General features: G+C 41.2%; 1 protein-coding gene across 5 annotated transcripts in view; it reads left to right on the plus strand.

The window, feature by feature from the left end:
• Positions 1-874: 874 nt before the first annotated feature.
• Positions 875-17,931, plus strand: part of LOC128640002 (membrane-spanning 4-domains subfamily A member 15-like) — a 41,793-nt gene continuing 24,736 nt past the window's right edge. For 2 of the 5 annotated variants that reach the window (XM_053692293.1, XM_053692296.1), the window contains exons 1-4: positions 875-998; positions 1,139-1,292; positions 1,977-2,096; positions 15,419-15,475. In XM_053692293.1, coding sequence (XP_053548268.1) covers positions 1,146-1,292; positions 1,977-2,096; positions 15,419-15,475 — 324 coding nt within the window. In that variant the 5' untranslated portion in view covers positions 875-998; positions 1,139-1,145. Of the gene's footprint in view, positions 1,003-1,099; positions 1,293-1,976; positions 2,097-15,418; positions 15,476-17,931 lie in introns of all 5 variants that reach the window. The other 3 variants (XM_053692295.1, XM_053692294.1, XM_053692297.1) reach the window with 3 other exon arrangements.

The raw sequence follows: 17,931 nt of genomic DNA on the forward strand, positions 1-17,931 counted from the left end.
CCCTGATATCCTCTAGACATACGGCACCAAGCCGTATTTCCCACACGGCTATTGGCTAAGAGGTGAAAACATCACCTCTCAGCAAAACAGCGTTCTGCAGTGGGCTACCTGAATGAAACTCCCCTTTATTTGTTTTAATTGTCAATCCTAGTGTTTTATAGATGCTAGGATTGACAATCATTGTATCTATTATATTCTTGCAATAGATATACTAATGGAATTACAAGGGATACATTAAACTTAATTCATAAATTCAATATACTTTTATATACCTATGAGGTGAAAGGGACAGTAAACTCCAAAATTGTTATTGTTTAAAAAAATAGATAATCCCTTTATTACCCATTCCACAGTTTTGCATAACCAACTTGGTTTTAAATATATATATATATATATATATATATATATATATATATATATACTTTTTACCTCTGTGATTACCTTGTATCTAAACCTCTTCGGACAGCCCCCTTATCTATTGACGCATTTTGGCCAATTACTGCAGTGTTGTGCACAACTCCATGGGCGTGAGCACAATGTTATCTATATGGCTTACATGAACTAGCACTCTCCTGTTGTAAAAAGCTAATAAAAAAAGCATGTGATAAGAGGCGGTCTTTAGTGTCTTAGAAATAGGCAGATATTTAGAGGTGTAAATGTTATAAAGTATATAAATATAACAATATTGATTGTGCAAAGCTGGGGAATGTGTGGTAAAGTTGTTATCTATCTTTTTAAACAATAACAATTTTGCTGTTGACTGTCCATTTAAATCAAGTTTTAAGTTGTTTCTACATTTTTCATCCCTCAAAAGAATGAGGAAAATAAAGATTTTTTTTTTGTTTGGTAACCATGATTGTCATATAAAAGTATTTCTACTTCCTGTAAAAAAATATGTGTGTGATTCATGTCACGGGATTGAAACCTGTTATACTTCAGTAAAGAATACACAATCTTACCTTTCTGCTTTACAGAGGAAAACAGCTACGGATAAGCTGGTTAGTAAGTGAATCTATAGGTTTATAACACTTTATCTTTGATTTGATTTTTAAGGCAAGAGAGCATTAATAATTATATTGCATTTTTTTATATTTTGCAGCGCTATCTATGGCTAAGATCTATTTATTTTCTTTAACAGCTCAGTAATGGCATTACCAGCATATTCACCCAATGGACCATTTTTATTACCACCACAATTCTGTGGTCTCCTTCCTCTATGTCCCCAAGTGGGACAGGGACAGACACAGCCTTTTTACCAAGAATTTTTAAAGGGACAACCAAAGACTTTGGGGGTAAGTTTTTGTGTAGGAATTACACTGAATATTTCTTGACATATTATTAAATAAAAACATATTATCATGTGAAGAAAGAAAATATGGCAGAATATGAGAATTAATGAAGATAGCAGAAAGTGTGAATACAATATTGATGATAAAGGCATCATTTTCTGTTTGTTGGAGTCAGCTGGTACAGTATGCTTAATATAGCCATTCACAAGCAAATACAGAGAATTGTTAGAAATAGAATAAATTATGTTGAGTTATTTCAAAAAATAACATAGAACAGACTATGGCCTCTATTTATCAAAGTCTGGTGGACCTGATCCGACAGTGGGGATCAGGTCCGCCAGACCTCGCTGAATGCGGAGAGCAATACGCTCTCCGTATTCAGCATTGCACCAGCAGCTCACAAGAGCTGCTGGTGCAACGCCGCCCCCTGCAGACTCGCGGCCAATGGGCCGCCAGCAGGGAGGTGTCAATCAACCCGATCGTACTCGATCGGGTTGAATTGCAGCGATGTCTGTCCGCCTGTTCATAACTGGTGTTTCTGGCAAGCTTGACTGGTGTTTTCCGGAGCTTGATAGATAGGCCCCTATGAGTAATGTTTGATTGTACTAGTCAGCTATATTAATGTGCAAAGATATATTACTGCTGAGCTGATTACCTGTGTCATATTATGTTGTGTTTCATTCCTAGACTGTGCAGATAACTTTGGTGATCTTACATGTGGCCCTTAGCGCTGTACTTATTGTCACCATGTACGAAACTTTATCAATAACTATTATCAGTGGCGTCACCTTCTGGGGATCGATTTTTGTAAGTGTATCTTCTATCTGATATATGCATTTAAAACATAATAAATTTCACTTACCTAACAATTGCCCTCATCTAAGTCTGTGCTAACATCAATCTCACTCTTGCAGTCCTCAGCTCCTGTTTCTCGCCCTCCTACCCTTCTAGATTGTAAGTTCCCAAAGCAATAGGGCCCTCAATTCCTCCTGTATATGTTTGTCAATTGTACTTAAATTAATTGTACCCATAGACAGCACTGCGGAATATGTTGGTGCATTATAAAGTATAATAATAATGTGTATACTGCCTGCTAATCTTTTGAAGATGTGAAATATCCTTTTATGTGAGCTGAAATACATATATATATATATATATATATATATATATATATATATATAACACAAACCTACAAGCTCATATATTGGGGCCGAATTATCAGGGGCCGAATGGCCCCTGATCCCCATGTTTCCACGCGAGCCTTCAAGCTCGCCGGAAATAGCAGTTAAGAAGCAGCGGTCTTAAGACCGCTGCTCCTTAACTAGTCCACCGCCCCTGAGCGGAGGACAGCAATCAACCCGATCAGATACGATTGGGTTGATTGACACCACCTGCTAGCGGCCAATTAACTGCAAATTTTAAGGGGGCAGCATTGCACAAGCAGTTCACCAGAACTGCTTGTGCAATGCTAAATGCCGACAGTGTATGCTGTCGCCATTCAGCAATGTCTGGCGGACATGATCCGCTGAGAGGATCATGACAGACAGATGTTTAATAAATTGACCCCATTGTGTGCACCAGTGACGTGCAGTGAGGTCAGGGACAAGTGAGGCACTGGCTAGTATAAGAGCCATACTATGCATCGTATACAAACTATTCCATAAGCATACAGCAGTAGAATACGCATTCTCATTGGTTCATTGGGTGAACCAATGACAAGAGGCATATATGTGCAACCACAAATAAGCAGCTAGCTGCCAGTGGTGTATTGCTGCTCCTGAAGCTATCTAGGTATATATATATATATATATATATATATATATAGATATATAGCTATATATATATATATAAAAAGTTACAATTTATTTCTATTATCTAATTTGCTTTATTGTATTGGTTTCCTTTGTTGAAGAATCAGCAATGCAGATGAGTGAGCCAATAAAATGAGGCATATTTGTGCAACCACCAATCAGCAGCTCCTGAGCATACCTAGGTATTCATTTCAACAAAGGATACCAAGATAACTAAGCAAATTAGATAATAGAAGTAAATTGGAAAGTTGTTTAACATTGCATGATTATTTCTATTTGAACTGAGAGGCTGGAATGTACTCTGCAAGATCATAGACACCACAACATGTCACAGAATAACTGCTTTATCAGCACAGGAGCCAATCTTTTAGCATGTATAAGAAATTGAGAGAAATGATAGGTGGAACACAAAGAGCTTGGCTTAATCCAACCACTCCTGCAGCTCTCTCTCAGCATAGATCCCACAGAGCAGAGCAAGACAGGACCCATAGTACAAGTGTCTACAATGACATGGTTTACTCAGACTCCTACCTAGCAAAAACTACCTTCACTGCCCTACTTCGCCCTTCTCTTACTCCTAAGCACAGTACATTTATAGCTTTATAGTTATGTGCTTATAAAAATAAAAAAAACTTTATGCTGGAAAATAAAAAAACAAACTTGCCGTTTCATACTTTGCTCAATTAGATTTTTCACTCCTCCACTTGTGTATTTTTCAAAACATATATATCAAATACAACTGAATATACCAAGGGTGGACTGGGGGGAAAAAAGTTAGCGTCCCCTTCACCCCACACTAGAATTGCCACCTTTCTTGGAAGAAAATACTGGCCATGCGGCAACCATACCCCACACTCAATGATGCTCCACCCAACCATATCCACACATGTACAAACAACACACAGCATAAACAAATACACACGTACACACAATACACACACAGAAACACACTACTTAGCAGCCATACCCACATACATGTACGCACGTCGCACACTACACAGCATACACATATACATCTACAAACACACACAACATACACATGTACACCCCCCCCCCCACAGCAAGCAACACATACATCTACACAGTACACACCACAGGATACACATATACATGTGCACACACACCATACACACACAAAATAAATATATACATTCACACAAACTACACAGGATACACATATAAATGTACACACACACAGAGAAATACACTACTTAGCATACACACACACACACATCATACACACATACTTGTATACACACTACACAGCATACACACACACCAGAAAGCATGCAACACATACATGTACACATCACAGCATACATATATACATGTACACACACAGAATCACATACTACGCACTTATGTACACACACAGCATACACACATACATGTACACACACTACACAACATATACATGTACAAACAACCACAGCACACATTCAAAATACACACACAAAACAAATACCAGAGAGCAATACACAATGCAGCACAGCATACGCAATCATGTACATATTAGGCATAGCATACAGTACACACATTTATAATATACACAAATTTTAGATGAATTTGTTTTTAGACATTAGAAAAAAATGTGATTACAGTTGTGTGTTTACAATATAAATGTGAAGTATTTCAGCCCAGTGTGTCATCAACCTGTAAGGGTGACTGCTGAGGTCCTGGGAAAAGAAAACAGTTTAGATCTCACTGACCTGATGCGATATTCAGCTACAAGAAAGACCTGGGAGGGAGAGGGTTAAATGTCAGCTAGTAGGAGCAGGAGGAAGGAGAGATATGAGAGGACAGCTCATGTTACAAGCCCTGTTCAGTTCATAACAGCTAAACCTAACTAAGCAGTAACAAGTTGATCACATGTGCAATACACTTAACTGAATGGATGACAACTTACAGTGTCAGGCACAGCTGGAAAGTCTGTCTCTCGGTCTCCACTCTCCAGTCCAGTCCTCACTTGTGCACTTATTGGTTCGCTAATTTCACTAGGTGTCCTCGAGTTCTGTGACCGTACTAGACCGTAACTTTCAGCTCTGAGCTGCTGATGACACTGGGTCTTCGTCTTCTACTCTCTCTGCCAGGCTAGTAGGCTTAGGCTATGCTGGGACTGAGAGCAGTGACGCACGTGACAGATGCTCAATCCGCGCCTCACAAATTCCTGCCCGACAGTAGTCAGCCCAGAGTCAGACATGCTCATGTCTGATTGGCTGAGGGACGGGCAGGGATCCCGAGGCTTAAAGAGAGAAGCCACCGGTGGAAGCAGTATGGGCTGCAAAAGAAACTGCATTAGATCTTATATGCCACTGGGATGACGTGCACTCATAGGAGGCAGGTGAGGCAGCGCCTCCCCTGGCCAATGTGGTGTATTACAGCCTTTTTAATAATTAAAAAGTACCCTTCCATTGCGGAATATGAATGTATTTGGTTGTATGGGCCGCTAGAGACTGCCACCCAGTGGCGAATAAGATCTAATGCAGTCTCTTTTGTGGCCCATACTGCTCCCACCAGAGGCTTGTCTCTTTAAGCCTCGGGAGCCCTGCCCGCCCCTCAACCAATCAGACATGAGCATGTCTGACTCTGGGCTGACTACTGTCGGGCGGGAATTTGTGAGGCGCGGATTGAGCGTCTGTCACGTGCGTCACTGCTCTCAGTCCCAGCATAGCCTAAGCCTACTAGCCTGGCAGAGAGAGTAGAAGAAGAAGACCCAGTGTCATCAGCAGCTCAGCGCTGTAAGTTACTGTCTAGTACGGTCACAGAACTTGAGGACACCTAGTGAAATTAGCGAACCAAGAAGTGCACAAGTGAGGACTGGACTGGAGAGTGGAGACCGAGAGACAGACTTTCCAGCTGTGACTGACACGGTAAGTTGTCATCCATTCAGTTAAGTGTATTGAATATTATTGCAGCCTGCAAGATAATTTTTTTATGTTGCATGCTGCAATAATATGTTCTAAACTTAACCAGGGGAAGCAGATCTACAGGTGCGGCGGCTAGTGGGGCTCCCACTCAGAGGGAGCAAATGCAATAGACTATTGTTTTATAGTCCTTTTCAGCCTGTAAAATAAACACATTTATTTACTCCACTAATTTTATTTAATTGCGGCAGCCGGCAGAGATTTCTGCTCAGTAACCGTGAGTGACTTGTATCATGCTCAGTACTGTGGATTATGCAGGGCTACTAACCCTTTAACTTTTACTTTATTATTGTGTCCTGTGTCCTGACTCCCGCACCAACCCTCTGAACGTTCCTTCCTTAGAGCAGACTGCACAAGTTTCCCTTCTGCGTGCTCGGCTACTGCCCCACCTGCAGAATGACATGACCCCCCCCTAATTGGAAGCTTCTCAGGCTGTCTGTGTATTTCTAAAAAGCAGTAGTTGGTTTTCCTGCAGGGACGCTCAAAGCTGCACATGTGATCAACTTGTTACTGCTTAGTTAGGTTTAGCTGTTATGAACTGAATAGGGCTTGTAACATGAGCTGTCCTCTCATATCTCCCCTTCCTCCTGCTCCTACTAGCTGACATTTAACCCTCTCCCTCCCAGGTCATTCTTGTAGCTGAAGATCGCATCAGGTCAGTGAGATCTAAACTGTTTTCTTTTCCCTGGACCTCAGCAGTCACCCTTACAGGTTGATGACACACTGGGCTGAAATACTTCACATTTATATTGTAAATACACAACTGTAGTCACATTTTTTTCTAATGTCTAAAAAAAACCCCATCTAAAATGTGTGTATATTATAAATGTGTGTACTGTATGCTATGCCTAATGTGTAAATGATTGTATATGCTGTGCTGCATTGTGTATTGCTCTGGTATTTGTTTTATGTGTGTATTTTGAATGTGTGCTGTGGTGTGTTGCTTTGTGTGTGTGTACAAGTGTGTGTGTTGTGCTTGTGTGTACATGTATATGTTGTGTAGTATGTGTACATGCATGTGTGTATGCTGTGTGTGTACATAAGTGTGTAGTGTGTGATTCTGTGTGTGTACATGTATATATGTATGCTGTGATGTGTACATGTATGTGTGTATGCTTTCTGGTGTGTGTGTATACTGTGTAGTGTGTACACATGTATGTGTGTATGATGTGTGAGTGTATGCTAAGTAGTGTATTTCTCTGTGTGTGTGTGTACATTTATATGTGTATCCTGTGTAGTTTGTGTGAATGTATATATTTATTTTGTGTGTGTATGGTGTGTGTGCACATGTATATGTGTATGCTGTGCTGTGTACTGTGTAGATGTATGTGTTACTTGCTGTGGGGGGGTGTACATGTGTATGTTGTGTGTGTTTGTAGATGTATATGTGTATGCTGTGTAGTGTGCGACGTGCGTACATGTATGTGGGTATGGCTGCTAAGTAGTGTGTTTCTGTGTGTGTATTGTGTGTACGTGTGTATTTGTTTATGCTGTGTGTTGTTTGTACATGTGTGGATATGGTTGGGTGGAGCCTCATTGGGTGTGGGGTATGGTTTCCGCATGGCCAGTATTTTCTTCCAAGAAAGGTGGCAATTCTAGTGTGGGGTGAAGGGGACGCTAACTTTTTTTCCCCCAGTCCACCCTTGGTATATTCAGTTGTATTTGATATATATGTTTTGAAAAATACACAAGTGGAGGAGTGAAAAATCTAATTGAGCAAGTTATTAAACGGCAAGTTTGTTATTTTATTTTCCAGCATAAAGTTTTTTTTATTTTTATAAGCACATAACTATAAAGCTATAAATGTACTGTGCTTAGGAGTAAGAGAAGGGCGAAGTAGGGCAGTGAAGGTAGTTTTTGCTAGGTAGGAGTCTGAGTAAACCATGTCATTGTAGACACTTGTGCTATGGGTCCTGTCTTGCTCTGCTCTGTGGGATCTATGCTGAGAGAGAGCTGCAGGAGTGGTTGGATTAAGCCAAGCTCTTTGTGTTCCACCTATCATTTCTCTCAATTTCTTATACATGCTAAAAGATTGGCTCCTGTGCTGATAAAGCAGTTATTCTGTGACATGTTGTGGTGTCTATGATCTTGCAGAGTACATTCCAGCCTCTCTAGTTCAAATAGAAATAATCATGCAATGTTAAACAACTTTCCAATTTACTTCTATTATCTAATTTGCTTAGTTATCTTGGTATCCTTTGTTGAAAAGAATGCCTAGGTATGCTCAGGAGCTGCTGATTGGTGGGTTGCACAAATATGCCTCGTGTTATTGGCTCACTCATCTGCATTGCTGATTCTTCAACAAAGGACACCAATAAAATGAAGCAAATTAGATAATAGAAATAAATTGTAACTTTATATATATATATATATATATATATATATACATACCTAGATAGCTTCAGGAGCAGCAATGCACTACTGGCAGCTAGCTACTTATTTGCGGTTGCACATATATGCCTCTTGTCATTGGTTCACCCAATGAACCAATGAGAATGCATATTCTACTGCTGTATGCATATGGAATAGTTTGTATATGGTGCATAGTATGGCTCTTATACTAGCCAGTGCCTCACTTGCCACTGACCTCACCGCATGTCACTTATTTGCATATCTGATGATGTCACAGAACAAAATCTACTATAGCAGGGTGGCCCAGACTACTGCCCGCTGGACCCATCCGGCCCTCCAAGACTTTTTGTGTGGCCCTTAGCACCCAGTGAGCAGAAAAGACATAAAAAATGAGTTATTGTAAATGCAGTTTCACAATTATTATTAGGGGATTATGCATGTGATTATATCAGATGTTGTTAATTTGGGTAGTGTATACAGTAGAAAAGAGCATTAAACATCTCCTCTTTTTGTATAAATGCTGTGCATGTCTCACATCCCCAAGAGAGGTAAAAAAGCCTGATACTGAAAATGCTGCAAATCAAATAGCTGGTTTAGGCAATTTGCAGCATTTTGAAAACCTAGGTTACAGACTTTTCTTTTTGGCCTCTCTAGGGCCTGTGGGACAAAGCACACTTTTTACCGAAAAGCAAGAGGTGTTTAATGTCCCTTTAAATTTAATTAAATGATATTCAATAATTTAATTTTGAAGCAATATGTTTAGCATAAGTGTCTGTATAATATACTCATTTCCTGAAACATTCCCCAGATTAGTCATTGACACTCCAAACAAAAAAGTGTTTGTGCACCCTTGTGCCTTCGTATTCAAAAAAGGTTCCTCTCTTTTCATTTGCATTTAAAGGGTTTTAATTTAGTTAGTTACACTGAGAGTTTAAAGAAAAATTGATTTTTGTTTTCATAGTGTGATTTTGCTGATATATGTCATCTGTAGTACCTCAAATAGTGTCACACTCTCTCAAAGTGTCACTCAACAGCACTGATAGCATGTAGTATTTTATGTTTGCATACATCATATATATATAGAACATGTAGAATATATACCTAATGATCTATGTAAAATGTAAGTTGTTCTATAAGAGTTTAATTCTATTGTAAAATACTTTTCTTTTTAATGACACAATCAGTCCACAGATCATCTTATTACTAGTGGGAATATCACTCCTGCCCAGCAGGAGGCGGCAAAGAGCACCACAGCAAAGCTGTTAAATATCACCTCCCTTCCCTCCCACTCCAGTCATTCTCTTTGCCTATGTTAGAGCAAGGAAGTGGTAAAGTTAGGTGTCAGAAAAAGATTCTTCAATCAAGAGTTTATTATTTTCTAAATAAGATTGTGCTGCTTTGTCCTAGGGTGTAGCCATAGTCCATATCAGTCTCTTCAGTAGAGCAGTGGTGGCTTTTGAGCAATGGGAACTTGTGGGACATAATTCTCACTGCACCTCCCATATACTGATGCTGCCCTAACCCTGACAGACTGGATAATATTACTCAGTCAGTTCTTTCTTTTCACAGGTCCATGGGAGGGAGAGTACCTCTCAAACCTGGGTGCTGCCTTGTTGTCAGGCAGATGAGGAGGTAAGTGCTTTCTTTTTTTTTTTGGTTGTAGAGACTCAGAATAAAAAAGGGGCACTTTATTCATGGACACATACAAGGGCTCAGGGGAGGCTCTTTGGTATTGACAGCTGAAAGCAGGCACTGGGGCTTTAAAGTTTTATTGTGGCTAATGGTCTTTTCATTTTCCCGGCGGTTTCACTTAGTTAATATAGACCAACAGGGAGAAGTCTTGTATGATGCCCACGATGGGCGGGTTTACAGGAGGCGCCAAGCTGTGTTGCGCGCCTTTTGCCTGTACTTCCTGTTGTTCAGAAGAGACAGTGCAGCTTCTGTTTCTGGCGCTTTTCTAATGCCTGGTTGAAAACGGAGGTCCGTTGCTGAGTCCAGACCTGTGAATAAATATCATCTCCTGCTCAGAAAAGAAACGGGTCATTAGAAGGTAGACACCTCAGCTTAGCTGCTGAGGTGTAGAGGTGATCTAAGATTTTTATTTAAATTACTGTAGTTTCTGCAATGCTAAAGTAAAAAAGTTACTGTTTAAAATTTAAAGTGACAGTAATGTTTTTTTCTAGTTCTAAATTTGATTTCTTTATCTGATATTTGACATTGTGAGTTAATATGGACCAAGAAACCTTGAAAAATGTTACTTGTTGTTTGTGTTTTGATGCCAATGTGGAACCACCAATCCCTTTCTGTTCCTCATGTATTGAGAGAACTTTAAATTTCAGGGATATACTTTTTTCTGAGTCTTCATTCTCCAAGGAGGATACTGTTCAGAAGTCTAATGTCAAGGGTTAATATATGCCGCAGCTTTCTCCTCAAGAGTCCCAACTTGTTTCCCCCACACATGCAGTGCCTTGTGCTTCCTCTTTAACTCCCCCTGGAGTTACGTTGCAAGACTTTGCTTCTCTCATGTCTTCTGCAGTTTCTGATGCATTATCTGCCTTCCCCATGTTGCAGGGGAAGAGCAAGGGGAAAAGTAGACATTCAGTAGGTGAGGTTATGGACACAGCTGTTGCTATTTCGGATGTTCCCTCCCAGAAGCCTGAGGAGGAGGATTCTTTGGTAGCATCTGAGGGGGAAATCTTAGATTCTGACAGTAATACCTACTACTGATACTGAAGTTGTATCCTTCAGGTTTAAGCTTGAGCACCTCCGTCTGTTACATAAGGAGGTTTTAGCTACATTAGATGACAGCGACAATATGGTTGTAGTTAATCCGAAGAAATCCAGCAAGCTAAACAAATATTTTGAGGTACCTTCCTCGATAGAGGTTTTTCCGGTACCAGACAGAGTTTCTGAGATCATTACCAAGGAGTGGAAGAGACCGGGTATCCCTTTCTTTCCATCTCCTATATTTAAAAAGATGTTTCCCATAGCCAACTCTGTCAAGGAGGATTGGCAAACAGTCCCTAAGGTAGAAGGAGCTGTGTCCACCCTGGCTAAGAGAACTACTATACCCATAGAGGATAGTTGTGCCTTTAAAGATCCTATGGACAAAAAATTAGAGGGATTACTTAAGAACATGTACGTAAACCAGGGGTTACAATGGTAACCTGCTGTGTGCATTGCTACCATCACTAGTGAGGCAGCCTATTGGTTTGATGTGTTGTCTGATGCTATTAAGACAGACACTCCTTTGGATGAGATTCAGAATAGGATAAAGGCTCTTAAGTTGGCTAATTCCTTTATTACGGATGCTTCCTTACAAGTTATCAAGCTGGGAGCAAAGATTTCAGGTTTCTCTGTTTTAGCCCGCAGAGCCTTATGGTTAAAACCTTGGTCTGCAGACGTATCATCTAAATCTAAACTGTTAGCGATTCCTTACAAAGGGAAGACTTTGTTTGGACCGGGTTGACGGAAATAATCTCTGATATCACAGGAGGTAAAGGTCATCTTCTTCCTCAGGATAAGAGAAACAAGCAAAAGGGACATCAGAGTAATTTTCTTTCCTTTCGAAATTTCAAGGGAAATTCTTCTGCTTCCACCCCCAAGCAAGATCAGGCTAAACCTTCTTGGAGACCTAACCAGTCTTGGAGTAAGGGAAAAACAGTCCAAGAAGCCTGCCATGGAATCTAAATCAGCATGAAGGGCATGCCCCTGATCCAGGACCCGATCTTGTAGGGGGCAGACTTTCCTTCTTCACTTAGGCTTGGGTTTGAGATGTTCAGGATCCCTGGGCGGCAGACATAGTGTCCCAGGGATACAAACTAGAATTCAAACGTTTCCCTCCCAGGGGCAGGTTTCTGCTTTCAAAATTATCTGTAGACCAGACAAAAGAGCGGCATTCTTACATTGTGTACGGGAACTCTCCATCCTGGGAGTAATAGTTCCTGTTCCTATGAAGGAACAGGGTCTGGGTTTTTATTCCAATCTGTTCGTGGTTCCCAAAAAAGAGGGAACCTTCAGAACAATTTTAGATCTCAAGAGTCTAAACAAATTCCTCAGAGTACCGTCCTTCAAGATAGAAACTATTTGTTCCGGTCTTCCTTTGGTCCAGGAGGGTCAATTTATGACAACATTGGATTTAAAGGACGCGTACCTGCATATTCCCATTAACAGGGATCATCACAAGTTTCTAAGGTTTGCCTTTCTAGACAAACACTTCCAATTTGTGGCTCTTCCTTTCAGTCTTGCTACAGCTCCCAGAATTTTCTCAAAGGTTCTGGGATCTCTGCTGGTGGTGCTTCTTTTAAGGGGAATTGCAGTGGCTCCCTATCTGGACGACATCCTGGTCCAGGCACCATCCATTCAACTAGCAAGGTCCCACACGGAAATTCTGCTATACTTCCTGCAATCTCATGGGTGGAAGGTAAATCTGGGAAAGAGCTCATTAGTTCCAAACACAAGGGTAACCTTCTTGGGAACCATAATAGATTCCCTATCTATGAAGATTTTTCTGACAGAAGTCAGGAAATCAAAGATTTTTGATTCTTGTCTAACATATTTAGTCGGTTCCTCGGCCATCAGTGGCTCAGTGCATGGAGGTAGTCGGGCTGATGGTGGCGGCAATGGACATCATCCGGTTCGCTCGTTTCCACCTCAGACGTCTGCAGTTAAACATGCTCAGTCAATGGAACGGAGATTATACGGATTTGTCTCCTCAATTTTTTCTGGAGCAGGAGACAAGGAACTCTCTTCAATGGTGGTTGTCTCAGAATCATCTCTCCCAGGGAACCTGCTTTCGCAGACCCTCTTGGGTGATTGTGACAACAGACGACAGCCATCTCGGATGGAGAGCAGTCTGGGGCTCCCTAAGGGCACAGGGGGTTTGGACTCTGTCAGAGTCTATTCTACCAATAAACATCCTGGAGCTGAGAGCAATCTTTAATGCTCTTCTAGCTTGGCCCCAGTTAGCCTTGACCCAGTTTATCAGGTTCCAGTCGGACAACATAACTTCAGAGGCTTGCATCAATCATCAGGGAGGAACAAGGAGTTCCATAGCGATGACAGAGGTAGTCAAGATATTTTGGTGGGCGGAGACTCACTCTTGTTGTTTGTCGGCAATCCACATCCCAGGGTGGACAACTGGGAGGCGGATTTCCTGAGCAGGCAGACACCCAGGGTAGTGGGAACTCCATCTGGAAGTGTTTTCCAGCCTGATTCTCAAATGGGGACAGCCGGAGTTGGATCTTATGGCATCCTGACAGAATGCCACGCTTCCGAGGCACGGTTCAAGGTCCAGGGATCCTTAGGCTCTTCTGATAGATGCTCTGGCGGTACCTTGGACCTTCAAGCTAGCATACCTATTTCCTCTGTTTGCTCTTCTTCCTCAGGTCATTAACTGAATCAAACAGGAGAGGGCATCAGTGATCCTCATTGCACCGGCCTGGCCTCGCAGGATTTGGTATGAAGATCTAGTGGACATGTCATCTCTTCCACCCTGGAGTCTTCCGTTGAGGAAGGACCTTCTACTTACTTCAAGGGCCCTTCCTTCATCCAAATTTAGTTTCTATGAAGCTGACTGCTTGGAGATTGAAAGCAGGGCTTTTCAGAATCGGTAATAGAGACCATGATTCAGGCTCGTAAACCTGTAACTAGAAAATTTTACTACAAGATATGGCGTAAATATCTTCATTGGTGTGAATCCAAGGGCTACTCTTGAAGTAGAGTTAGGATTCCTAGAATTTTGTCTTTTCTCCAAGAGGGTTTGGAGAAAGGATTATCGGCAAGTTCCCTGAAGGGTCAAATATCTGCCTTGTATATTTTGTTACATAAGCGTCTGGATGACGTACCAGACGTACAATCTTTTTGTCAGGCCTTGGTCAGGATCAGGCCTGTGTTCAAACTGGTTACTCCTCCCTGGAGTCTTAATTTAGTTCTTAAGGTTCTTCAAGGGGCTCCGTTTGAGCCTATGCATTCCTTAGATATTAAGTTGTTATCTTGGAAAGTGTTGTTTCTTGTTGCGATTTCTTCTGCTCGTAGAGTGTCAGAGCTCTCGGCATTGCAGTATGAGTCTCCTTATCTTATTTTTCATTCAGATAAGGTAGTTTTACGTACAAAGATGGGATTTCTTCCTAAAGTAGTTTCTAACAGGAACATTGATCAAGAGATTGTTGTTCCTTCCTTGTGTCCTAATCCTTCTTCTCAGAATGAACGGCTTCTGCACAATTTAGACGTGGTATGTGCTCTAAGATTCTATTTGCAGGCGACTAAGGATTTTCGTCAGTCGTCTGCTTTATTTGTGTTTTTTTCAGGTAAACGTAAGGGTCAGAAAGCCACGACTACTTCCCTTTCTCTTTGGCTGAAGAGTATCATACGTTTTGCTTATGAGACTGCTGGACAGCAGCCTCCAGAGAGAGTTACGGCTCATTCCACGAGGGCTGTTTTTTCCTCATGGGCATTCAAAAATAAAGCTTCTTTGGAACAGATTTGCAAGGCTGCAGCTTGGTCCTCTCTTCACACTTTTTCAAAGTTCTATAAGTTTGACACTTTGCCTCGGCTGAGGCCGCTTTTGGGAGAAAGGTTCTTCAAGCAGTAGTGCCTTCCGTTTAGGTTCCCTGTCTTAGCCCTCCCTAATCATCTGTGTCCTCAAGCTTGGGTATTGATTCCCACTAGTAATTAGATGATCCGTGGACTCATCGTGTCATTAAAAAGAAAAGAAAATTTATGCTTACCTTATAAATTTATTTCTTTTTAGACACGATGAGTCCACGGCCCGCCCTGCTATATGAAAGGTTGTGGGTTTATTTTAAACTTCAGACACCTCTGCACCTTGTTACTTCCTTTCTCTCCTATACTTCGGTCGAATGACTGAAGTGGGAGGGAAGGGAGGTGATAATTAACAGCTTTACTGTGGTGCTCTTTGCCGCCTCATGCTGGGCAGGAGTGATATTCCCACTAGTAATTAGATGATCCGTGGACTCATCGTGTCAAAAAAGAAATACATTTATCAGGTAAGCATAAATTTTCTTTTTTTTTCTTTCTGTAGTATCTCATTTCAGGATCTCTGTCCATTGCAGCTGAGAACAAACAGTCTCGTTGTCTGGTGAGTTTCCCTGGTGTAGCTCTGATCCTTGAAGATTACATCAAGGGCTCTGAAAATAACCTGAGGAAAACATATTTTCTTTTATAAGATGGTGAGAGTCCACTAGCCATCACATGTGGGATTAAAGTCCAGTATTACAGGAAGAGGCAAAACACCCAAAACAACAGAGCTTTAATCCCTCACACTTTCCCATGATTTAGTCAATATTTTTGCCTCCAGCAAGGAGTGAGGGTTAAACTTGAAGTGCTGATCTACAGTTCGATTGAAAGGGGTTTTCTGACCACTGTGAGATACATTTTCTCTAGTGATGTTGCGAATAGTTCCCCGGCGAATAGTTACCGGCAAACATAGCATGTTCGCTTTCACTGCGAACGGTGAACATATGCGATGTTCGGTCCACCCCCTATTCCTCATCATTGAGTAAACTTTGACCCTATACCTCACAGTCAGAAGACACATGCCAGCCAATCAGCAGCAGACCCTCCCTCCCAGACCCTCCCACCTCCTGGACAGCATCCATTTTAGATTCATTCGGAAGCTGCATTCTTAGTGAGAGGAGGGACAGTGTAGCTGCTGCTGATTTAATAGGGAAATCGATAGCTAGGCTAGTGTATTCAGTGTCTACTACAGTCCCGAAGGACTCATCTGATCTCTGCTGTAAGGACAGCACCCCAAAAAATCCCTTTTTAGGGCTAGCATATCAGTCTGCTTTTTTTTTTTTTCCTGTGTAATCTAATTGCAGTTGCCTGCGTGTGTGTCAGGCTCACAGCGTATACTGTGCCCACTTGCCCAGTGCCACCACTCATATCTGGTGTAACAGTAGTGTAGATTTAAAAAAAACAACACTTTTTTGACTGTGAAATAATAGCAGCCAGTACCCAAGATGGCCGCCAATAAGGCAGATGGGGAGGGTTAGAGAGCTGTTTTGGGGGGGATCAGGGAGGTTGGGGGCTAAGGGGGGATGCTACACCACAGCATATGTAAATAGGCTATACATTTTTTTTAAACATTTTAAAAACCTTTTATTTTAGTACTGGCAGACTTTCTGCCAGTACTTAAGATGGCGGGGACAATTGTGGGGTGGGGAAGGGAAGGGAGCTGTTTGGGAGGGATCAGGGGGTCTGATGTGTCAGGTGGGAGGCTGATCTCTACACTAAAGCTAAAATTAACCCTGCAAGCTCCCTACAAACTACCTAATTAACCCCTTCACTGCTAGCCATAATACACGTGCGATGCGCAGCAGCATTTAGTGGCCTTCTAATTACCAGAAAGCAACGCCAAAGTCATATATGTCTGCTATTTCTGAACAAAGGGGATCCCAGAGAAGCATTTACAACCATTTGTGCCATAATTGCACAAGCTGTTTGTAAATAATTTCAGTGAGAAACCTAAAATTGCAAAAAAAATTAAGTTTTTTTTAAATTTGATCGCATTTGGCGGTGAAATGGTGGCATGAAATATACCAAAATGGGCTAGATCAATACTTTGGGTTGTCTACTACACTACACTTAAGCTAAAATTAACTCTACAAGCTGCCTACATGCTCCCTAATTAACCCCTTCACTGCTGGGCATAAAACACGTGTGGTGCGCAGTGGCATTTAGCAGCCTTCTAATTACCAAAAAGCAACGCCAAAGCCATATAAGTCTGCTATTTCTGAACAAAGGGGATCCCAGAGAAGCATTTACAACCATTATGCCATAATTGCATAAGTTGTTTGTAAATAATGTCTGTGAGAAACCTAAAGTTTGTGAAAAAGTGAACAATTTTTTTTTATTTGATCGCATTTGGCGGTGAAATGGTGGCATTAAATATACCAAATTGGGCTTAGATCAATACTTTGGGTTGTCTACTACACTACACTTAAGCTAAAATTAACTCTACAAGCTCCCTACATGCTCCCTAATTAACCCCTTCACTGCTGGGCATAAAACATGTGTGGTGCGCAATGGCATTTAGCAGCCTTCTAATTACCAAAAAGCAACGCCAAAGCCATATAAGTCTGCTATTTCTGAACAAAGGGGATCCCAGAGAAGCATTTACAACCATTTATGCCATAATTGCATAAGTTGTTTGTAAATAATTTCTGTGAGAAACCTAAAGTTTGTGAAAAAGTGAACAATTTTTTTTTATTTGATCGCATTTGGAGGTGAAATGGCGGCATTAAATATACCAAAATGGGCCTAGATCAATACTTTGGGTTGTCTACTACACTACACTTAAGCTAAAATTAACTCTACAAGCTGCCTAATTAACCCCTTCACTGCTGGGCATAAAACACGTGTGGTGCGCAATGGCATTTAGCAGCCTTCTAATGACCAAAAAGCAACGCCAAAGCCATATAAGTCTGCTATTTCTGAACAAAGGGGATCCCAGAGAAACATTTACAACCATTTATGCCATAATTGCATACGTTGTTTGTAAATAATTTCCGTGAGAAACCTAAAGTTTGTTAA

This window comes from Bombina bombina, chromosome 9 (genome assembly GCF_027579735.1).
Source record: "Bombina bombina isolate aBomBom1 chromosome 9, aBomBom1.pri, whole genome shotgun sequence".
Lineage (NCBI taxonomy): Eukaryota > Metazoa > Chordata > Amphibia > Anura > Bombinatoridae > Bombina > Bombina bombina.